Raw genomic sequence first — 24,174 nt, forward strand, 5'->3', positions numbered from 1 at the left:
GTGGGTTTTTGTTTCCTTTTACATTCTCATTTCACTTTTTCATTCTTTATTATTCACATTCATTTCAATCATTTGTCCCTTTTAAGGGCATAATCGTTTGAATGTAAAATTGAAATTTCATTTCATCTTCATTTAGGCTACACTAATTACTTATTTGATTACGTACTGTTATGTATTTTACAGCAGAAATTATGTGTTACCCAGAGGAGGTCTTAGCCATATCTCTAAAGTGTGGCTGGATACACTGAAACCAAACTGGAATGTTCAGTTGTTTTTTCAGCCTTGAGGCGGGTCGTTGTTCTCTTCTCTTCATTGATGTAGACTGCACACAGCGTTAAAACAGTAGTAGGTGTTGCAGTTGGAACAGGTACGCGTTTTAGTGCATTTAAACACAAAGCAATTAAACAGCTGTATCGAAGCGGTAAGTTTACTTACTTATTAATTTTATTTTTATGGCTTTAACAGCGGTATTGTTCATATGCACACTTTTATTTATTTATTTATTTACTTATTTATTTTTGATCTCGCTAAGAAGGCATATAGAAAACAAAGTCTATTGCAGATGATGATTTAAACTGTTAGATGGTTTGGGTACAAAACCTCGCGGCCAGAACCTCGCGGCGACAACCTCGCGGACCAAAACCTCGCCTGGCCAAAACCTCGCCTCCCAAAACCTCGCGGCCCAAAATCTCGCCGGGCCGAAACCTCGCCTGGCCAAAACCTCGCCGCCCAAAACCTCGCGGGACAAAATCTCGCCGGGCCAAAACCCCGCCTGGCCAAAACCTCGCCGCCCAAAACCTCGCGGGCCAAAACCTCGCCTTGCCAAAACCTCGCCTGGCCAAAACCTCGCGGGCCAAAATCTCGCCGGGCCAAAACCTCGCCTTGCCAAAACCTCGCGCCCCAAAATATCGCCATACCCAAAATCTCGCCTGACCAAAATGTAAATGTTCCAACAGATGATAAGGATGACGGTATAAAAGACGCTGTTTCAGAAAAAGTATCACGAGTATTTGACCAAGTCCCGCGATACCATATGATAATTCTATTTCTGTATTAGAGGATTTCAATGTGAAGATAGGGCGACAGGATGTTTTTAAACTGGTTATAGGGAAAGAAAGTCTGCATAAGGAAAGCAATGACAACTAACAGGGTTAGTTTCGTGAACTTTGGAGCATCAGAAAACTTAAAATTTCAACAAAAATCTAATAATATTTATGAAAGTATGAAATAATATATGAGTTTTTACGACGTCCCTTGATTATGTCCTGTAGGTTAAAGGAGACGTAGATGACCAGGATGAAGGAAATGATCGAATAAAGAAAGTGGGAGGAAACGGGAATAACCCGGGAAAGCCCATGCACACGATGTTTTTTGTATCTTCTTCTTCTTCTTCTTCTTCTTCTTATTATTATTATTATTTGTAATGTGGAATTGCATATTAAGAAACTCATTGGGTAAATTTTAAAGAAAAGTTTCATTCGCGGCGAGGTTTTGGCCACGCGAGGTTTTGGGTGGCGAGGTTTTGGCCCGGCGAGATTTTGGGCGGCGAGGTTTTGGCAACGCGAGGTTTTGGCCCGGCGAGATTTTGTCCCGCGAGGTTTTGGGCGGCGAGGTTTTGGCCACGCGAGGTTTTGGCCCGGCGAGATTTTGTCCCGCGAGGTTTTGGGCGGCGAGGTTTTGGCCACGCGAGGTTTTGGCCCGGCGAGATTTTGTCCCGCGAGGTTTTGGCCGGCGAGATTTTGGGCGGCGATGTTTCGGCCGCGAGATTTTGTCCGTATCCCCTGTTAGATAGAAAAACAGCACTTTTTTTCTTTTAACGGAGAGACAAGTTTTGATTGCCGATAGGAATAAGTTGCTTGTGGTTAGAGATGCTGTAGAGAGATTTTGAACAAATGAAAAGAGGGCATTGGGGACCAGTGGTACAGTACAGACAGTGCTCACCTCTTACGCGAAGAGATCCTTAGTTCAATTCCAGGTACAACATGGTGTCAATCTGTCTTCTCGGAACTCGCCATTTTCTTCCTACAGTGGTGCTGTACACTAGAGAGAATATCGGGGTTTCGACCCTTCCTTGAGTAAAATATTATGGGAAAACATACACTTTCTATATTAAGATATGCATACAAAATTATGCGTGTTCTGAAATAATGTTAGTTGAATGCCTAATATCTTTTTGATATTTTAGTGCGTACGCCACTGTCCTATATTGTCATTCTACCAATTTTTATCACTCATTTTTATTGACCTTCCGTCTTCTTTAGCATACAGGGCATAATCATAGTACGTAAAAGTAAACAACACCAAAAGTTCTGTCTCGCCTTCTTGGGAGGGGAGGGGGACACGGTGGCTCAATTGTAGAGTGCTTACCTCTAAGCGTAGAGTCCCTGGTTCAATCCCCGGCCAAGCAAGCTTGTGGTGGACAACATCGTGTCCGTGGGTTTTCTCTTGGTACTCCCGTTTCCTTCCACTTTTCATTCCATCAATTCTTCCATCATTATTCACGTGCTTTTATCATTGTCTCCCTTAGCCTAACGGTCATAACGTGAGACGTTAAACTCAAAGATCTTTCGTCTCCGTGAAATAATCAATATCATCTCAAATATTCTGCCATCCCTAGTAGATTATTGGCATATATTGAGAAGTTTATATCTCTTAACAAGTTTCTTCCAGGAAAAAAGTTATCTGAGAGAAAGGGAACGAGCAATCAAAATATGATGGTGCTGCGATGAAACATATCAGCTCCATCTATGCGTTACATGCCAGGCACTGCAGGTGAGTGGCATGTAACAGCAATTTAATTTACCTTAGTTTCGAGAAAGGAAAATGGTTGGCTGAGGCTACGTCTCCTTTCCCCAGAAGTATACCTGAATCAGTCGCTGTGTATTAAGGTGTCCTCACTACACAAAGTAGTTATCAATTTTAGTCCTTATCAGGGCCGGACATAGGCAACTTACCGTTCCGTGAAATGGCATCATTTGCTGAAACCATTTCTCCAGAAAGAACAAATCTTAAAAGCCATGATTTTAAGTGCGCTACTCCATCATGAACAACAAAGGGGAGGGAAACAACACTCGTACTCAGAAAGGCCTAAACACTACGAATACAATCTCGTTGTGTCTATTTTTTTCTTTAAATAATAGTCTATTATGTAAATGAAAAATAAAACAAACACACTTACAGAGGAAAGATGACAATTCTTTTTATAGAGTCCAATATCGAGCTTCGATCTCAATATATCATTTTGCAATTCTCTTTTATCTTTATTTCTGAATTTTCCTTCGACATCTGTTTAAAAAAAAATAAAATAAAAAATGTTTCCACCTTCAGTGATAAGGAACTTATTTGTGACAAAGGCAAGACTTGTTTTTATATCGAAACTGTGATAACTAACTAAATGGAACAGGTGTTCACTTCTGTTCGAGAATTGAGTTCTTTTATTTGACAACAACCAAGCAATTCATGCTGGGATTTGTTTGACCATTTGCTTTAGTACTGTCCAGGTGGTATTAAAATAGTGCGGCTTAAATATGATTTATGAATGTAGTATTCAAATAGAAGGTCAACTTAGTAAATGTAGTGGCATCATCATGAAGTCTGTTTCCAACAAGAAATATTTATTTTAAATAATATAGTTATGACAGATTTTGTCGCCCGTCGAAATTGTCACCCCGTACAAATGCACGTGTTGAACGTATGGTAGAGCCGGTCCCGGTCTTTATTTTCCTAATCTTTTTTCGACCTTCCTCTCTGATCTAATGGCTAGCACATGGTTTTGAGTTCAATTCCCAGTGGTAGGGCATTAAAATTTGACCGCATTAACCGGGGGCCGCGGTGGCTCAGTGGTAGAGCATTCACCTCTGGTGCTTGGGGTCCTGGGTTCGATCCCAGCCCACGCCAAGTGAACCTCGTGGTGGACAAACACCGTGTGCGTGGGTTTCCTCGGGGTTCTCTCGTTTCCTCCTACTTTCTTCATTCCACCATTTCATTCTTTTTTTTTCATTGTCACTGTCTCCTTTAGCCTAGACGGCATAATCGTGGGACGTAAAACTCAAAGATTTGATTTCATTTGGAACGCATTACCACGTTCGAAATCTATCTTAAACTGAAGGTTCTCGTCTCATGTTGCATCGGTGCTGAAAAGGAAAAAATGCAATCTTTAAGTTTTACGTCCCACGCTTATGCCAGTTAGGCTAATGGAGACGGTGATGATGAGAAATGAATGAAAGGATGGAATGAAGAAAGTAGGAGGAAACGGGAGAACCCCGAGAAAACCCACGAGCACGGTGTTTGTCCACCACAAAGTCCACACGGTGCTGAAAAGGAAGACTAAATTTGAACAAACAATTATTTTTTATTTTTCTTTTCTTTTTTTTTAACCTTCTACATACTTACGTATACCACCCCTGTAGAACACAATTTTTGGCGTCCGTAGTCCTGGCACCCCCACCATCACGCAGTTCTTCGAAAACAATTTCAATCGTTTGTACTTCGTTTCCTCCCATTTGCTCCGCAGTAGCTCCGTTTGCTCCCTTACCGTTCCCGAGAAAATGGAATCTTAAAGTGGGGGGGGCCAGAACAACGTCGTTCCAGCCCCCCCACCCAACTAAAAATAATAGTTGAGGGGAACGGATGGTGGCATTCGTTTGCACTTCGTTTGCTCCCATTTGCTCCACAGTTTCTGCGTTTGATCCCCTACCGTTCCCGAAAAAATAGAAATATAAAGTGGGGGGGCCAGAACAACATGGTTCCAGCCCCCCCACCCAATAGCAGAGAGGAACAGATGGTGGCATTCGTTTGTACTTCGTTTGCTCCCATTTGCTCCGCAGTAGCTCCGTTTGCTCCCTTACCGTTCCCGAGAAAATAGAAATTTAAACTGAGGGGCCAGAAAAAGGTGGTCCCAGACCCTCGAATTAAAAAAAAATCACAGAGAGGAACAGATGGTGGCATTCGTTTGTACTTCGTTTGCTCCCATTTGGTCCGCAGTAACTCCGTTTGCTCCCCTACCGTTCTCGAGAAAGTAGAATTTTAAACTGTGGGTTCCAGAACAACATGGTTTTTGCCCCCCACTCAATGGTAGAGAGGAACTGATGGTGGCATTCGCTTCTACTTCATTTGCTCCCGTTTGCTCCGCAGTTTCTCAATTTTCTCCCTTGCCGTTCCCGAGAAAATGGAACATTAAACTAGTGGTCCAGGAAAGCGTATCCTAGCACCTCGAATTGAAATAATTTCAATGAGGAACGGATGGCGGCATTCGTTTGTACTTGGTTTGATTCGCGGTAGCTATGTTTACTCACCATTCCCGAGGAAATGGAACTTTAAAGTGGAGACTAGAACAAAATCCTCCCAGTACCCCACTCAAATAAACATAATAACATAGGGGAGCGGATCGTGGCATTATTTTGTACTTCTTTAGCTTCGATTTGCTTCACAGTTACTTGGGTTGCTTCTCTAACGTTCTCGAGTGAGCAGAACTTAAACACGTGATCTCAGCCACCGTCCCGACGTATATAATCGCAGAGAGGAGTGGATGTTGGCTATATCTCGTTTATTCATATTTGCTCCACAATTGCTCTGAGTACTCGTCTACTCCGATTGATGTTAAGTAACAGGAATTGTGAAGCGGCTGGTGTGGAAATGTGATCCCAGTCCTCAACCTCCTAAAAAAATGTAGTAAAAAATAATTTTTTGCGTGATTTGCCGCGAATTGTTCTGGAATTGTTTCACTTTCTTCCCTACTGTTCCCCGATTTTTAGCAAATTGAGAAACTGCGGAGAAAATTGAAGCAAATGAAGTAGAAGCGAATGCCACCATCCGTTCCTCTCTACCATTGAGTGAGTAGTAGTCATGTTGTCCTGACTCTCCCAGTCTAAAATTCTATTTTTTCGCGAACGCCAGGGGAGCAACCGGACAAATTGCGGAGCAATTTAGAGCACAGGAAGTATAAACGATTGCGACCATCTGCTCCTCTCCGTGATTTTTTTTTTTTAATTCGAGGGGTTAGGATCAGTTATTTTCTGGCCCCTCGAAGTTCGCGGGCTTCTTTCTTCTGCCCCCTCACAGTTTAAAGTTCCATTTTCTTGGGAACGGTAAGGATGCAAACTTAGGAACTGCGGAGCAAATGGGAGCAAATGAAGTACAAGCGAATGCCACAATCCGTTCCTATCTGTTATTGATTGGGGGGACCATGTTATTTTGGCCCCGTACTTTAAATTTCTATTTTATCGGGAATGATAGGGGAGCAAACGTAGAAACTGCGGAGCAAATGGGAGCAAACGAAGTACAAACGAATGCGACCATCTGTTCCTCTCTGTGACTTTTTAATTCGAGAGTCTGGGACCAAATTTTTCTGGACCCTCAGTTTAAATTTCTATTTTCTCGTTAACGGTAAGGGAGCAAACGGAGCTACTGCGGAGCAAATGGGAGCAAACGAAGTACAAACGAATGCGACCATCTGTTCCTCTCTGTGACTGTTTTTAATTCGAGGGTCTAGGACCACCTTTTACTGGCCCCTCAGTTTAAATATCTATTTTCTCGGGAACGGTAAAGGAGCAAAAGGAGCTAGTGCGGAGGAAATGGGAGCAAACGAAGTACAAACAAATGCCACCATCCGTTCCGCTCAGCGATTGTTTTTAGTTGGGTGGGAGGGCTGGGACGACGTTGTTCTGGCCCCACCACTTTAAGGTTCTATTTTCTCGTTAACGGTAAGGGAGAAAACGGAGCTACTGCGGAGCAAATGGGAGCAAACGAAGTACAAACGAATGCCACCATCTGTTCCTCTCTGTGACTGTTTTTAATTCGAGGGTCTGGGACCACCTTTTTCTGGCCCCTCAGTTTAAATATCTATTTTCTCGGGAACGGTAAGGGAGCAAACGGAGCTACTGCGGAGCAAATGGGAGCAAACGAAGTACAAACGAATGCCACCATCCGTTTCTCTCTGCTATTGGGTGGGGGGGCTGGGACCATGTTGTTCTGCCCCCCACTTTATATTTCTATTTTTTCGGGAACGGTAGGGGATCAAACGCAGAAACTGTGGAGCAAATGGGAGCAAACGAAGTATAAACGAATGCCACCATCCGTTCCCCTCAACTATTATTTTTAGTTGGGTGGGAGGGCTGGAACAACGTTGTTCTGGCCCCCCCACTTTAAGATTCCATTTCCTCGGGAACGGTAAGGGAGCAAACGGAGCTACTGCGGAGCAAATGGGAGCAAACGAAGTACAAACGATTGAAATTGTTTTCAAAGAACTGCGTGATGGTGGGGGGGGGGGGGCCAGGACTACGCACGCCAATTGCTGTCAGTTTTTCTTTCTCTTTCGAACTATTTTCAGTTCTCTCTCTCTCTTTTTTTCATTGTTACTAGTCAGGGTCTCATTTACTCGATTGGCTCCAACTGGCTCGAGGGAGCAAATTTTCTAGAACTAGTCTTTTTGTTTTCATAATACAGTTCTGGAAATTTCAGTATTAATCATGTACACATGTGTGAACATGACCGGAAATTTTTACGGTTGTAAATATACAAGCTACAATAATTCATATATTGTATGTAGATATAAATTTGCTTTTATGTGCACCCCTGCATCCAACAGTTCATCAGACCGTTCATATCCGTCATTACGACGAATCAAGGTATATTTTTGTTTTTATTCTCTCTCTGAGGAACGTTTACAGCATTATTACCTTCTTTGTATCGGAACTATCGAAAGTGATATTTCAAAAAACACAGAGTAAGAGGGTGTGATTGATATTGAAGAACGCAAAGAAAATCTCTTTAGTAGTGGTCTCATATTTATGAGTATAAAAAGTCAATCACGGAAACTGTAAGTTATATACTATTTTATTTATTTTGTAGGCCCATATTTTATTTTTTCTTTTCACTTGCATTTAAATATTGATTATTCATGTGACTGTCTCAAAATGAAATGAAATCTTTCAGCTTTCAGTTTAACGTCCGACGATTGTACCCTTTATAGGCTAAGGGAGACGAAGAGTAAATCAAGTGAATGATGATGGGAAAATGGTGGAATGAGAAAGTGGGAGGAAACGGTAGTACTCCGACTCCACGGACACGATATTGTCCACCGCAAACTTACCTGGCGGGAGATTAAACCAAGGATGCCACACACCAGAAGTAAGCACTCTACCACTGAGCTACGGTGGCTTCCTTTCACTGTCTCAAGTTTCCTTCACTAGATATAGTATATTGATATTAAGAGGGCAGCATATATTTAATGTCCGGAAAAGAGAAATATCTTAAATACGACCCAGTGACTAGTCATGATATTTCTAGCTGATTTTCCGTTCTACCTCAGCTAATGTTTCCCTTTCTTCTCCATATTCACATTTCGAAAGTTTTCTCCATGTGCTTACCGCTTTATTATAGTTTTCTTAACTCCATGTCGTGCAGTACAATATTCCACACGAAACATTCAATGAGTCCTTTTATAAGCTCCTTATTCAGAGACAAAGATACTTTTATTCTTCCTAATTAGCCTACTTCTTTCACCAGTCCAGTTACTGCTTTTATTTTCCATTCACATTTCATATTACACTGAGGGGAAAAACGTATGTGGCGTGCGTTAAAACGTATGTTACATGTGTAAATTCTGTAGTTTTTGGACTTAACGTACAGGAAATGTATAACTCAAAAAGTATATTTGAGGCGTATAGTTTCTAAATCCGCCATCTCCAATTTAAAAAAAAAAAAAAAAAAAAGCTAAGTAGATTTACTGGTATTCCTTTCCATGCCCTACATGATGGTGAAAAGAGTTGTTTGAAATGTCGCCACCTCCACCCTCAATTACTGCTTTAAAGTTCAGGGTATTCTTCAAAAGCCGCCATCTCCACTCAGCAGTGTGTTCGTAAACCCCATCATCTCGATTCTATTCTATTCTATGCTATGAATTGAAGACCGACGTTAATAAAAAAAAGTTGCAAGATGTTGTTCAACTCCTAACGAAACACTTCGGGGAGAATTGGCATGCTAATTCAAACTTAGCCATTTATATTGATGCTGAAGAAAGACTGACTGCGTCAACAGAAGAAAGTGTAGATGAGGCTTAGGCCGAATGCCAGTGTTTCGAACATGATTCTGATGAGAACTATATCTGAAAACAGTGTAAAGATCACTTTCAATCCTTTTCTTGTTGGTAAAGGTGGCATTTATTCCGAAGTTCCCATCCTGTTATGTCAGGCTGTTACGTTAGGTTAGGTCCCAATGGGTTAGATTAGGTTAGTGAGGTGAGGTTAAGTTAGTTTATGTTATGTTAGGAGAGGATATTTCTAAACGGGCTGAGAACTTCGGAACTTGACCCGTAAATATAGCTAACGTACTATGATTATATCTTCATTTTTTTTTCCTTGTTTGTGCACATTATAATGTCACCCAACAAGTTAATATCGTTGTTTAGATTCAGTTTATCTCCATCTACTGTTCTGTTTTGAAATAGTTATCAGAAATTATAATAATAATGACTTGGAAGCAAATAAACCCCAAAAAACTTAAGTACGTTTGTTTCAAAGTCCTCCATCTCCAAAAGTTGTTTTCAAAATCCGCCATCTCCAAACTGCTTTCTGCAATAACCGAGAAATGGAATGAGAGAGATTTTTGTCATTTGGTAGTTATAATGAATGTCCAGAAAGCAGTAAAGTATGTATAAAAAGAAAATTTTGTCTCACATAATCTCTGAGTTATCAGTTTTTCCTGTTTTTCTCGAAACCGTTTATGAAGGAGATGGCGGATTTAGAAACTGTACGCCTCATTTTATACATACTTTCCGTTTAAGTGTTCCGAATAAACGTACTTTCCGTACAAACGAAAGAACTTTATATGGGCAATCAGGATCTCATATATAGATGGACGTTGCAGCATATAGCTGACGTATAACATATATATGGAAGACTGTTAGATGTCATACATCCTGCAACGGCATGATGTAACATCTCAGCGGAAAAAGTATGTAGCATACGGATAACGTATGTCCCGTACTGATTTCCGTAGTAAACATAAGGATTCCGTATACTCCTACAATATACCGCTGTCCGGATAACGGAGTTTTCTCAGTGTACGTATTTACTAATACTGTTACTTAGATACTGAAAACTAGAAACAGAATAAGACACAGACTACTTGCCTATACAAAATGAAATGAAATCTTTGCGTTTTACGTCCCACGTTTATGCCGGCTAGGCTAAAGGAGACGGTGATGATGAGAAATGAATGAAATGGTGGAATGAAGTGGGAGGAAACCCACGCACACGGTGTTTGTCCACCACAAAGTTCACTTGGCAATTGTCTATACAAAGTAAGAAATAGCGCAATTGGAAAACATGATCTTCCTAGATGTAGGAGGGGAGAAAATAGGGCAGGTGACTAGTTTTCAATATCTGGGTAATATTATTTGTAATGATATGAAGAACAACCGTGAAATAAAAGCAAGGATAGGAATGGCGAAAGAAACCTTTAGCAGGAAGAAAAGTCTATTTTGTGGGACCTGTACATGAATTTACAACAATATCGAATACTTGGGAAACAGTCGTGTAAATTATGTCAGAGAGACATTGTTTTCGCGTACTCTGCGATATCACAACGTTAACAGTGTTGCCAATCAAACATAAATATTTTTTAAACATACTACGTCAAGTTATTACATATTTTTAAAAAAATCATGTAAAACGAAAACCAACAATACCACACTAGCCATTCAGTGTTGCAAATTAAGGACACTACAGTATCACTGAAAAACAACCAAAGTTTGGATGGTTTTACAAGAATAATAACGCAAGTGAGATAGATGAGCAATGCACATCCAAGCTATCTTAATGTCTATTACTATCGTCTCCATATAACATGTTTCGAACATGCAGGAAAAAATACAAGGAATTGAAAATTTGACTTTCTTCAAAGGACTTAATTTTGAAAAAGTGTTTAAATAAATATAACATCCACTTACGTACATAGTTTTCAATAGACATAAAGACCATAATACCATTTACAACAGTTCGGGAGATATGAAAAAAATTGTAAAATTTGTTATATTGCTTAAAATGGCGTATTACTGGGAACTTTCTAAAACAATTTTTATTTTGCTTCTATAACATTACAACAATACGTTTTGGTATGTGTAATTACAATATACTCTCGGAATTACATAATTTTAGGCAGCATTGCAAACTGTTACACTTTTTTATCATATCTCTAGAAGAATTAGATATATCAAATTATTGTAAACAGCATTGTGATCTTTATATCTATTGAAAACCATATATGTAATTAGATGAGGTATTATCTCAGCAGTTTTTAGAAATAAAGGCTTTTGTAAAATGTCGATTTTTCGATCCATTGTAATTTTGCTCGTATTCATTCGAATTCCATCATATCATGACCATAATATTAGACACTTAGGCCTATGCACTTTGGATGTGCATTGCCCTGTATGTCTTATTTAAGTTATTACTGCTGTAGATGCCACCAAATTGTGTATGGTTGTGGTACTACTGTAGTGTTGTTAGTTTGAAATAGGATGCGCATGAGACGAGTCGAGACAGGATTTTCCTGACAAAATTCGAGTCGAGACACGGCTCTTCCAATAGTAAAATATATTTTTCGAGTCGAGACATCACTTTTACAGCACATTTTCGAGACGAGACAGCCACAAATCTTGTTTCGTGCGTATCCCTAGTTTGAAACACTCAATAATAAGTTCTTATTTAATGTGTAAATTTGAAATATATAATAACCTGACATAATGCTATTTGAAAAAATTACAACCCAACATAATCGGATTGGTAACATTGTTAACGTTGTGGTATCACAGAGTATGTCAAACAACATCTCCCTGCCAATATTTATATGATACAAAAGTTGAGCGATTTTTGTCTATCATTAGCTTTAAATTTTTTAAGAACATATCAAGATAAATGGCCTTTCTTGCATAGATATATGTGTGCGATGTCTGGGTACGTACATGGGTGAAATTCATCCCCCGCTAGGAAAATATTCAATTCGCACACTGAAAACAACCCCAGTTTCATTTAATAGTACTTATAGTGTCGAGTGACCAGATTTAGAAAATAAAAGACAGGGCAGTCGTAAACTAGCATACTTAACATTATACCTAATTATAAGTTACCTTTTAACATTTAACAGGAACCAGGACTAGGGTCACTGATTGTCTTTTGAATACTACACTACTTAACTACGGGCTCAAAATGAGATTTTTTTTTTTTTTTTTTTTCGAAAGGATGTTTTCCGTCCGGTGTGCATTTTCCACAGGACGACCATCTGAAATAAAAAGAACAATTCCTTCAAAAACGGAGGAGAAAATGAACGATTCCGTTAAGAACGGAAAACAAAAAGAACAATTCTGTTAAGAACGAGGAATAAAAAGATCAATTCCGTTAAGAACGGGGAGAAACAACAATTTTCGTTAAGAACGGGACGTTTGTTTACCCTATTTTGTCTGGTTACCTGGAATAGCTGATCACCCTAGTTTCAGATAATAACGAAAATATTGGAGAGGTAGTAAACAACCTTAACTGAAGAATAATAATAGACATTCCACTAGTTGAATTACAATATGTATTAGTTTATTTATTTTTTAAAATATAACTTACAATATCAATTTTTGTGACATTTTTAATTTTCTTAAAATTACAGGACCTTGGAAGATTTTTAAAAAAGATGTCTATAAAATTATACTCTGTAGCTGATAGTCCACCTACATTGGCCGTGAGGCTAACACTGAAGGCGCTTGGACTTGAACATAGCTTAGTGGACGTTGACTTCTTAAATGGTGAACAACTGAGTGATGAATTTGCAAAGGTACGTAAGCTTCATACTCTTCATAATAGTTAAACAAATTAATGGTACGGGCTACTGCACAAAATTTACTCGCTCCAATATCTTAAATTAAATCATGGTGCAGATTACTGAAATATTTATTTATCAAATATGAAGAAAATTATAATAGACGTTTTCGAAAAACTTCGAAGAAAATTCACTCCCAAAAGTAAACTAACCCTTGTGGACTTTTTTCAAGGGAAGTAACTGATAACGTGGATTGTTGTGGAAATACAGTGTGTATCAAAAAGAACTTTACAACTTTGAAAAATCATATTGATTGATTCATTTTTCTTACAGACATGGGCGGCGATTAGGGGGGGCAAAGGGGGGCATTTGCCCCCGCACTTTTTTTTAAGTAACCAATTAATGTATAAAGTTTCATTTGGAAATGTAACGATTTTGTATGTGTTACTGATTAATAGGAAAAAATGCTGCCATATAATATTTGCTGTTGCGTGAATACGTATTGGTTGTCTTCCCGTGGAGTAAAGAAAGCTACAGTAATTGCGTTTTAATCGCCACAGAAAATAACCCCAAAAAATAACCTATGGGAGCACAACTTCAGCATACTTTCATTTCTTCTTACAAGGGCTCGATATGTTAGTGAGCCGCTTTGAAGCTAATCGAAAGAACATTATGCAAAAAAGTAGGGCCTATCTCACAAGTTATTCTTTAATTGCACAAAAATTGACAGTTCCTAAAATGTCTTTTCTTCTTTCTAAAGTAAGGAATATCGATTAAAAAGAGCGTGATAAGAAACAACTTCTACCTTTTCCATTGTTTTGTAGTGTAATATACGAGTGAAGAATTGTGTTTAAGGATGTACGAGTGTATATACAATAAAATTTAGTAAATTGAACATAATTCTAGGTTTTAAGTTTATTTTGTATAACTGAAGTGTGGATTGATTCTAAGTGTTGTGTTTTGATGTGTTCCAAGAAAGTGAAATCTGCACCTAATGGCAACGAACATATTTCAAGAAGTTGCAAAAGCAAATATTTCTTTAAATGTCGTAGCATATGCTTGTAGTATTTACTTTCATTTTCTAAGAGTAATAACATACATTTAATAGCATGTGTGGAATTAAATATTAAGTTTTTCATTAATCCTCAGTTTCAATATAACTTTTGCAAAACAAGCATCATTATTCATTACTATGATTAATATTATCCTTTCTATTTATTTGTTTTGCAAATTTATTAAATAATCTGATCACACAATTTTCCAGACAGAATTTTAAGATGTTCATGAGCAAGGAATCAAATCTCTTCTTACACTTTCGTTGTTTAAGAGTAAAAAGGGCTAGTATCTACTTGCGTTGTTCTTCTCAATTTACTTAATAAACTATTATATACGATATACGGTATTTTAACTGAAAATATAGTATCCTATTAGTTATACAACCTTTCGTCAAACAAAATGTTAGAAACAACCAGGAAAACTAACATTTATATACAAATATTCAGATCATGTCTTGCCCCCTCACTTTTAACGTCCAACCGCCGCCACTGCTTACAGACATAGTTTTGGTGTCATTTTGAAGCAAATTAATCAATTTGAATCAATGTGGTTCCCATTTGTGATGCGGCACGTGTCTCATCTGAAGTCTCACTTGTTCTACAACGTCTTCAGACGTACGGGAACGACCTGAAGATTTGTTGTGTTTTACCGAACATCCAGTTTCAATAAAACACTTATACCACTAATAAATAATAGGCCTACTGGGAGGATCTTTGCCATGTTTTGTACGAAAATTACGTTACACAGTTGTCACAGACTTGGATTCTTCAAATCAAAACACGCTCAGGACCAGTAAAGGTAGGCATCTTTGCTGCAACTGCCACTAGCGCTTCTGGTGGTTTGTTTCTGAACTAGTGTACTATTTGAGTCAAAACTTAATGTTTTTTTGCTACAAAGTGACACCAAAACCATGTCTGTAAGATAAATGAATAAATCAATATGAGTTTTCAAAGTTGTAAAGTCCTTTTTGATACACTCTGAACAGTATTTATGTATGAAATAAAAACAAAATTAGCTGAGCAGTGTTTGACAAAATCGTTCAAAAATAACACCTCAAGAATAAACTATCCCTTGTGGACTTTCTCAAGTGAAAATTACTTACGCCATATTATAAAGTGGTTAATGAAATAAATAATTTAAAAAAATACTTCAACGTTTTCTTTCCCATTGCCCGAAAAATTCACTTCCAGGACTAAGTACTTCTTGTTGAACTTTTCATAAGAAATGACTTATGCCGCACTATAGGATTGTTAATGAAGTATTTATTAGACCCCTATATTATGAAATATGAAGAGGAAACTGCGCTTTCTGTTTTTTTCTTTCTTCTAGATAATCAACCTATACAATATCATAGTGTTATCCTGTGAAGAATACTAAATACTGGAGTGTAAACTGAGAATCGAACCCTGGATTCTAAGTCTATCTAAATCTTAGGTTGATTTCTTACAGAATATTGCGAGAGATAGAAACAAACATGAATTGCAGAGAATAGGAAACTGATAATTGAGTGATAAAGAGGTTTTAATTTTATTACTTGCTCTTATAATATATATAAAGGTTGTGCTTGAGATACGAAGCAAAGAATCTGAAACTACCAGAAAACGTTAATATGAAAAGGCACCTATATTGTGATCCTTGTGATAATTGAAGTAAACCTTGATGGCTTTACCTCTTCTTGATTTACGTAACTTATGTAACTTCCAGGCGAATAGCAAGGCTAGAGTTGAAGTATAGAGTTGAAGTTGAAGTGTGTGTTGATTAAACGTAGGTGGTCCTTTTATATAAAACTGCGGAATGCAGTCCGCGTGCCTTTCATGTTTTCTTATCTGGAAGTCCAACGTGTATGTCTGATAGAATAAAATAAAATAAGCTTTGGGTTTATTTCAATAAAGTGGACTAGATCCTGGAAACAACCCTGACCTAATTCATTCAATTCAGACAATTGTACTGCCAGCCTTGAATTGTTTTTACAAAAGTTTAAATATTTACAATAATTTTTGGAGTTTAAAATTTGATATACTATAATATCATTATTAATGAAATATTGATTTATCAAATATGAAGAAAATTGTTAAAGCTATTTTTCGAGAAAATAACAAATGTTAATATGCATCTTTCAGTAAACTACCTTCACTCTGGAGGTTAGAAAGGAAAGCTGAACAAGTGAGTTCCTTTTCACTGTTGCGAAACGATAGACTTCCAAACTATGCGAATTCAGTACTGAAACAGATCTATATCTCCCAGATGCAATAAAGGGATAATGAGAGATCAAAACTTGTTTGGTAGTACATTTCTATCACTTCCGCTCTTAATAGAAAGATACAGAAATCTTGAGAAAAATAATCTCAAAGTTGGGATATTTATATCCCACATCTGAAATCACTTTTGTAGGAATTCAATGGACGCACATGTTTAAAAATATTTCCATTGAATTCGGCATCCTCAAATTAGTATTAAAAAAAAAAACAATTAGAAACATATTCAAGTGTAGGCAGTTTTTACTAGTGGATGATGGTTAGTTCTTTGGGGATAAGAACGTTCTCCTGAGTTTGAAGCAAAACCGGGACAGTCACAAAATTGACATATAGTTCGTCATTTCATGGAGCATTTAATAAGTCGCTTTGGTGCACGTGGTCCCGGGTTCTATTCCGGGTGACGACTATTGAACTCATTATAGTGATTCAGATTCCATTTTAAACTGTAGATTGAGGTCTTACATACCCTCAACGCTCAAAATGCAAACTAATCTTCAACAACATTAGCAATTTAATGGGCCTACTCTTCCTCGAGCAGGAGACTGCCATTTGAAATCCATAGTTACAATTGTAGAATTAAGCAAGTAAGGCATACACAATGATGTTTTCTTTTAACGAGGCAGAACAATTGCCTCACTTCACTCTTCAAAAGATACATTACTTGGACAAACAATTTGGTGAAAGATGGATTGAACTCAGTGGATCCAGTTCCTGGCAGGGAAGATCTCTAATTTTGACAATTTGTGGCATTGGTTGCATGAGTTGAAAGAGAAGAATCGCATGATTATTCGAGAAATTGGAAATGAAGATGTCAACATGTAATTTAGCGATTCGAAAAGCGGTTGCAAGAATGTTTGGACATCAATGACACACAGTTGGAAACAGTTGTGCATCGTTGTCAAAATTTGAAAGTTTATGGAACGTTTTCGCGAAATCATTTCGTGTAGATACGACTCTCTGGTTGGAACTCGTGGCATTTTAAAATCAAGCGAAAGGTTAGAAACAACCTGAGGCAGTGTCAGAACTTAGCTATATACTCACAGATCAATTTTAATAAATAAATAAATTTAATTTGTGACTATACAGTTAACTACCTACGTATACAGACAGGCTTAGTTCAAGGAATTACGACTTTTAGCCACCACTTTTACAGAGAAGCATTACAAAATAATAATAATAATAATAATAATAATAATAATAATAATAATAATAATAATAATAATAATAATAATAATAATAATAATAATTTGGAAATTTCAATTATCCTTCCTGTACGTGTCTAATAGAAGTGTAACAGGAAATTTCTTACTAAAATGAATCTGTTTGAGTAAATTCGAAAAGAAATTATTCGTTTCCGGTAGATGTTATATCATTTGCATACGTAAACGAAGTAACATTTATATGTAGTTCAAATATAATGTTCAGTCGATTAAAACAAATACATTTAAGTATGGCTTAAAAAAAACTTATTCCAGAAACATCTTCAATCTAATCGCCAATAACTTTGATATATGTATTTCAATGGCAGACAAGATTTTCAGCAGCACCACACGAAAAATATTGGTAAAGAGCAAAGTCCATTGTCTCGTTAATATTGCCTCCGAATTTTGGTTCCTTAGTGTAAGTTTCAGTGAAGCAAACAGCGAAAGTAAACATAAATTGTATCCAATATGATGTGTCGATTCTCCTGAAAAACATATACGCTTTGAATTGTTCCAGGTGTTAATGTTTTGCTTGGCTTTCCAGGCTAATATCCAACTCGCATATTATTTGTTTAACCACCCATGAGGAGTTTACAGTATATATATGTAGTGTTTAGTAATAAATCATTGTCTCGATATTGTGCGTTCATTTTACGATAAATTTCACTTACAAAATTTTTCGGAGAGTAAAACCGGATGTTCCACTAAGGTGCGTCTGGAAGTAGAATCAGGGGTCTATTTTTCAAAACTACCTAGTACTATCTTGTAATTTTTTTTATAAGTTGCAAAATGTCGTAAGGTAAATATGCTAGAAAAATAGCACAAGTCACTTCTAAATGCCAATGCTGGTATCTCTAATTTGTAATGATTTTATGGTGTATGCACCTGTAGAATGTTTGATTTTGAAAAGGTTTACATTAGTCTTTTAGTACTAATGTAAACTTTCTCTCAAATCAAACATTAAGTCCTTTTCAAAATTTTCTACAAGTTTTGAGAAATAGGCCTTAGAATTCTGGTAAGTGACTTTAGTGACAATGTTGCCAATTTTATTCGCAAACTTTCGCGAGTTAAATATTCAGACATGTATCACTAATGGTGTATGTTAGTGATTAAGCAGAATTGCTACCCAAGTATATGAAACTGAAAATTTATTTATTTTTATTGAATTTCTTTCTTTATCAATAGATTAACACTAAAATTTTGTGAGCAAGTGAATATTTTATAATTCCTGCTTCTTGTGTTTCTTGTAGAAAAATCCACAACGAGAAGTTCCTCTTCTTGACGATAATGGATTCTTATTGAGTGAAAGGTATAATTACTATTTTTAATTCTACTGTTGAATATACATGCAGAAAGCAAGATCACTGGATTTGAAACAATTTGAATTATGAAACAGTAAATGTTTAGGTGAGGACAGTTGCTTTCAATTTCTTTGCATCACGGGCCCTCATCCACAAAAGAGTAACTGATGAAAACCTACACAAAGTTTTGCACTCTTGAGTTCTACTGCAATTTGATTCAATGTGTTACATTTACTTTAAGTAAAATAATTAATTGTTAGGTAACATCTCTAAAGCTTTATGTAAAAAATATCTATTTGAGAATTGAAATGTTTCAAAGCAACTATAATCAATCCTATGGCATTGTGCATAAAACCCATTAATTGTGATTGTACACCATTAACAAAAAATCATTATTTAATAGTACGATTATTTATTAGAAATCAAAGTGGTTTTGAAACTAAAGCACTGTGAATGTCTTATGTAAATATTTATAAAATAATTACAAATTGAACCATGCGGGAGATAAATAAAAAGTTTAAGTTTATAACAAACTTAATTGCACTTAGTTCCTTAAGTTGAGGATAATGGAGTTCATGCACAATGTAACGGAATTATGTTTTATATACAATTTTGATTTCACTTAATTCACATCTAGTTCGGAAACGTGTTTTTTTGAGAGGAGTTGAATTTTTGAAGGAGAGTCGGATTTTGAGAATTAAATATATTCTTATATATGTTCACCCCACGCACCCCATATATGTTCTAAAATTTAGAGTATTTTTTTCTATTTGTACTCTGTCTGCGTCAGTGTTTGAGGCCTGATCTGATAGTGTGAGAAGGTTGTAGCTTCACATCAGGTTTTGCATCAAGTCTATTTCAAAGCAGTTACATTAGAGATTACTTGAGAAGCCTACTTGGCATATTTATGTCGCAGCAAACGAGAACTATTACTACTATTATTATATTTTGCAGCTGGATTAGAAGTGTCGTATATTCTGCTCTTATATTCGTTTATAACTCGAGGAATACACTTTTTAAAAGTGTTTTCCTCGTTGTGCAATGCAATTAGCATACAGGACAAAAATTTTCTCAGTTTCCTTCCCTACATTTTTATCAAGTACCATCTCTGGTCTGGACAACCATCAAAATTCTGTTTTACACATGACTCTACGAGATATTGCAAGTATACCACACTGCTCGCTTATTATTAAATCCCGTTGTTCCAGCAAAGTATGGGATATATATTTATGAATTCCACTCATTGTTCCAAATAATCCATAAAATTTTAGTTGGATATAAATCTGATGACTTCAGGACAGGCCAGTCGGTCGTTTAAGCGGTTCTTAAATCATGAACGAACACTTTGAACTGCGCCAGAATACAGTGATCATCTTAAAGATGAGAGTGTCCTACATATTCATCATGAAGATGTTGGAGAAATGGCAACATCTAGTCACTGAAAATGTTCAAATAATCATGCTTGTTCTTATACATATTTAGTTGTGTAAGTGAACCCATGTCATGGTATGAAAGGAATTCCCACTACATTATAGAATCTCCTCCAGCTTGAAGTACTCTCTTCACATGCTGAAGGTGAAATGTCTCATTGGTCTTCGTCGGAAGACGTGCAGGTTTATGCGTCGCAGTGAGGAGAGTCCTCTTCCGTGGTACTCCACTCCAAAGGTCTACTACATAAAGCACCCTTTGCAATGTTCTTTCAGGAATTGGTTGGGATAAGCATGCTATTACAGACTGAAGCACTTCCTATCTCGTTTGAAAATTATTTTCATTGACTGACATGAACATGTCAGCGGTTCTTCTGGGTTAGAATATTTTTAAGACAGTTCTTACAGTTTTGCCTTCACATGCATATTAAACCATTATTTGTAAGTAAACGCGAAAGTATTTACTTTTGCTCCTTTAATTTAAAGAAAAATGTTGAAAAAGTATTGTGAGCCTGCGTCGAATTTTCGCTAACAACTTTCAGCATTATCGAGACCAAGGATAAGGATAAGGATCAGTATTTGGGTTTGGATAGAAGTTTGAGAATTAAATGTTTGTACTCAAAAATAAAAATATCTCGATACTCCACACAATACAATAGTCCAGGAAATCTAGAGCAATTTTACCCTCAACCTGGGCAAAATTGCAACCTTTAGTTTTACACCTGTATTTTGTTTAGGTACCTCACCTCATGAAAATATCCAAAATCCGACAAAATCGGACCACGGGAACACCCCCAAAAACGGTTTCAAAATGGCGGACCATAGTTTTTCGAAAAAATCGTAGACCTTTACGTTGGAGGCTCTAGTAGCCCTCTTAATTGACACAGAGACATGAATAATATCTCGTTGGAACGCTCATAGACCACAAATTGCAACGAAGTGACTTTTGTACCCATCATGCCCAACCCGTAGAAAAAAAAGAAGAAGAAAGTCGATTTTTGTTTTTTTAATTAATATTTCTTGGACCCTGGCAACACTGTACGTCCTCATACTCCGGCAGAAAAATTCCTACGAGTAGATCAGACATTGGTAACAATAATATTAAAAAATGAAGGACGTAGGTTCAACAGTAAGGGAGATAAAAATTCGGAACCGCGGACAAAGGAGGGTCACTGTATATTTTTTACTGTGGTCTAACTTCTGTTTCTTAGATCTAGTATCCTCCCTAATTGTCACAGAGACATGAAGCATACCGCGTTGGAAAGCTTATGGAACCCCCTTGCCAACGACTTATCGTTTGTTCCCCCTGTGCCCAACCTGTAGAAAAAGAAGAAGAAAAAGAAACCTTGAACAAATTGGGAAAATCTGTACTTTTACCTTTCTTGGGCTCTGGCAACCCTGATAATCGTTGGGTATAGGGAGCACAAACGATACGTCGTTGGCAAGGGAGTTTCATAAGCTTTCCTACATATCATAGTCTTGCACGAACCTAGGCACTGAAGAACCATGGCTGATTCCCTTACACGTTTGTGTATCATCTGCAGAAGCCTAGATCCTGACGATAACCTCATCACACTTCAAGAAAAGGGAGCTGAAGGAGTGAACAATGCCAGTAAGGCTCGCGGTAGTAACATTCTCGCCGCTACAAGTATGGTGGTTCATGTCTCTTGACGCAAACGTTACATTGATAAAAAAAACATTGGATTGCCATAGAAAGAAAAAACGTCATCGCCGATTCAAAAACGAGTTACTCGCTCGTCGGATGGGTCCTTCAACAGCAACAGCGACTGCCTGTTTTGCGGAACGCCTGTCTTATTTGATGACCGTCACGTGTTGAAATCAGAAAATGTGCGAGTGAAAACACAAGCATTGCCCCACAGCATTTTAAAGTGTTGCAATGAACGGAACGATACCGGGTCACATACTGTCCGAGGTCGAATTGAGTACTTCTCATCTGATCTTCATGCAGGAGATTGTGTCTATCACAGATCATGTAGTATCAACTTTCGAACAGGTAAAGTAATTCCTCAACAATACTGCACAGACAATCAGTCAGCGTCAAAAAATTCCGGGGTGGCCGACCTACAAATGATGAGAGAATCCGAGCATTTCAGCGCATCTGTAGTTATTTGGAAGAGCACGATGGTGAGCAACTAACTGTGGGAGAACTTGTTACAAAAATGGGCACATTTCTTGTAGGGACTGATCACATTGCTTATGACAGACGGCACATGAAGCGTCAACTAATGGAGTACTTCGGTGAAAAAATTATAATTTCTTGTGACAGTGTAAAAAATGACTTCATTACACTTTGAGAAACTACCAATCACATTCTACGGGCATATCGTGATTTACCACGAGAGTGTGATGAAGAAAAGGAAAAAATAGAATAATAGAAACCGTAGCTCGACTGATCAAAGGCGACATAAAATCCAAACTACAAACGAAGTGATACATATCCTTCACCCAGCGACTTGACCATTCAGTAATTCCTTCAGTACATTCCACCTAGCCTTAAACTATTCTATGCCATACTTTTTGCCAGAAAGGACAATGAAACCAAAATAGCATCGATTGGCCACGGTTTGATGCAAGCAGCCAGACCAAGAGATATGTGAGCTCCTCTGCAGTTAGGTGTTGCTGTGCAGCTGCACCACCACCACCTGATTGACACGCTGCATCACCTGGGATTTTGCTCTTCATACACGGAAGTGCAGCGGCTTGAACGCTGTGCTGCAAGTACATTTGGTAATCGTGTGATCGAAATGCCAGCAGACCAGACTCTCCTCTTTGCAGCGGATAATGTAGACCATAATCTCCAAACGCTGAGTGGTTTAGGCACATTCCATAGTATGGAAATGTTGGTGGCCATTACTCCATCCACTACTACCAGTCTAACCATTCTTCGGAAGCCCGTCTCTGATGCTGATGTGAAGTCCCTTGCCAGTGTTCCCATTCACGCATACACTGAAGCCAGGGCTATTCTTGAAAAGGTCAACTGTGAACTGGTAACAGCACCATCACCGAACAAAAGCTCCCTGGATATTTTGTGGAAACTTTCCTGGCACTTTCCGTCACGCACACCAAACTGGTCAGGAATGATGGAGGCCATTCACGCAGATCCATCTCTTCATCATTCAGGGAAATCAACTGTTCTCTGCTTACCGATTATTTACCTCCATCCATCTGATATGTCATGCATCTATTCCACTTCAGTGTATCGAATAATCTTGCAAGAAAATATAAAGTCACACCAATAATCACCTTAGACGACCACTGTTTTGGAAAGCTTCACGTATCCCGCATGACAGAGCACATAACACCAGTATTAAGGACACGGTTCTCCTGTTGGGCTCATTTCATACTCTGATGAACCTTCTAGGAGCAATTGGTTCCCTGATGGATGGTTCAGGCTTACGTGAAATCTTGCATGAGCTTTATGGAGAAAATTCGGTTGTACATATGTTAAGTGGCAAGTCCGTAGCAAGAGCTTTACGTGCGCACATGATGGGTGACCTCGCATTAAGTGCATTGCTTGTGGAAAATGTTTTCTGTAGACCGATAACGGAACACACAGAACTATTAACGATGCTTACTCTCTCTACCAGAGTCTGATGTCGGGTGAGATTACTGTAACTGGAGCTAGTTCTTCACCTCTTCTTCAAGAAGCCCGAGAAAAAATAGAAGCACGAAAGGCAGAACTTATCAAAAACAAGTCAGTTGTGGCTTGCATACCAGCGCATGTTGACTACAGCAAGAAAACTTGTGGCAGCAGACCGAACAGGAAGCTGGGAGGATCACCTTGATGCTATAGCAGAGTGCATTCCCATATTCGCTGCAGCAGGACACTTCAATTATTTGAAGTCGACGTGCTTGTACCTGCAAACAATGTTAACGCTGCCATCGGTTAATCCAACAGTTCACGAAAGCTTTCAAAATGGGTTCGTTGTTATTAGAAGAAGCAACCGTTATTGGGCTGGGTTGTCCTCTGATCTAGTCATAGAGCAGGTTCTGATGAGATCGCTAAAATCCACTGGAGGTCTAACCCATGGGAGTGGAATGTCGGAGATGCAACGATCTTTGTGGGTGCTCTCAATGCCAGCATGATCCGAGTACAATCTGGCGATGC

General features: G+C 38.0%; 1 protein-coding gene across 1 annotated transcript in view; it reads left to right on the top strand.

Annotated features, from left to right (window-relative positions):
• Positions 1–272: 272 nt before the first annotated feature.
• gfzf (GST-containing FLYWCH zinc-finger protein) overlaps positions 273–24,174 on the top strand; it is a 58,521-nt gene continuing 34,619 nt past the window's right edge. Inside the window, exons 1-3 of the mRNA XM_081728758.1 lie at positions 273–421; positions 12,655–12,819; positions 18,568–18,626. Of these exons, the coding sequence (XP_081584884.1) occupies positions 12,679–12,819; positions 18,568–18,626 (200 nt within the window). The 5' untranslated portion in view covers positions 273–421; positions 12,655–12,678. The remainder of the gene's footprint in view (positions 422–12,654; positions 12,820–18,567; positions 18,627–24,174) is intronic.

The sequence above is a fragment of the Thermobia domestica genome, chromosome 10, assembly GCF_964235325.1.
Source record: "Thermobia domestica chromosome 10, izTheDome1.hap1.1, whole genome shotgun sequence".
Taxonomy (NCBI): Eukaryota; Metazoa; Arthropoda; class Insecta; order Zygentoma; family Lepismatidae; genus Thermobia; species Thermobia domestica.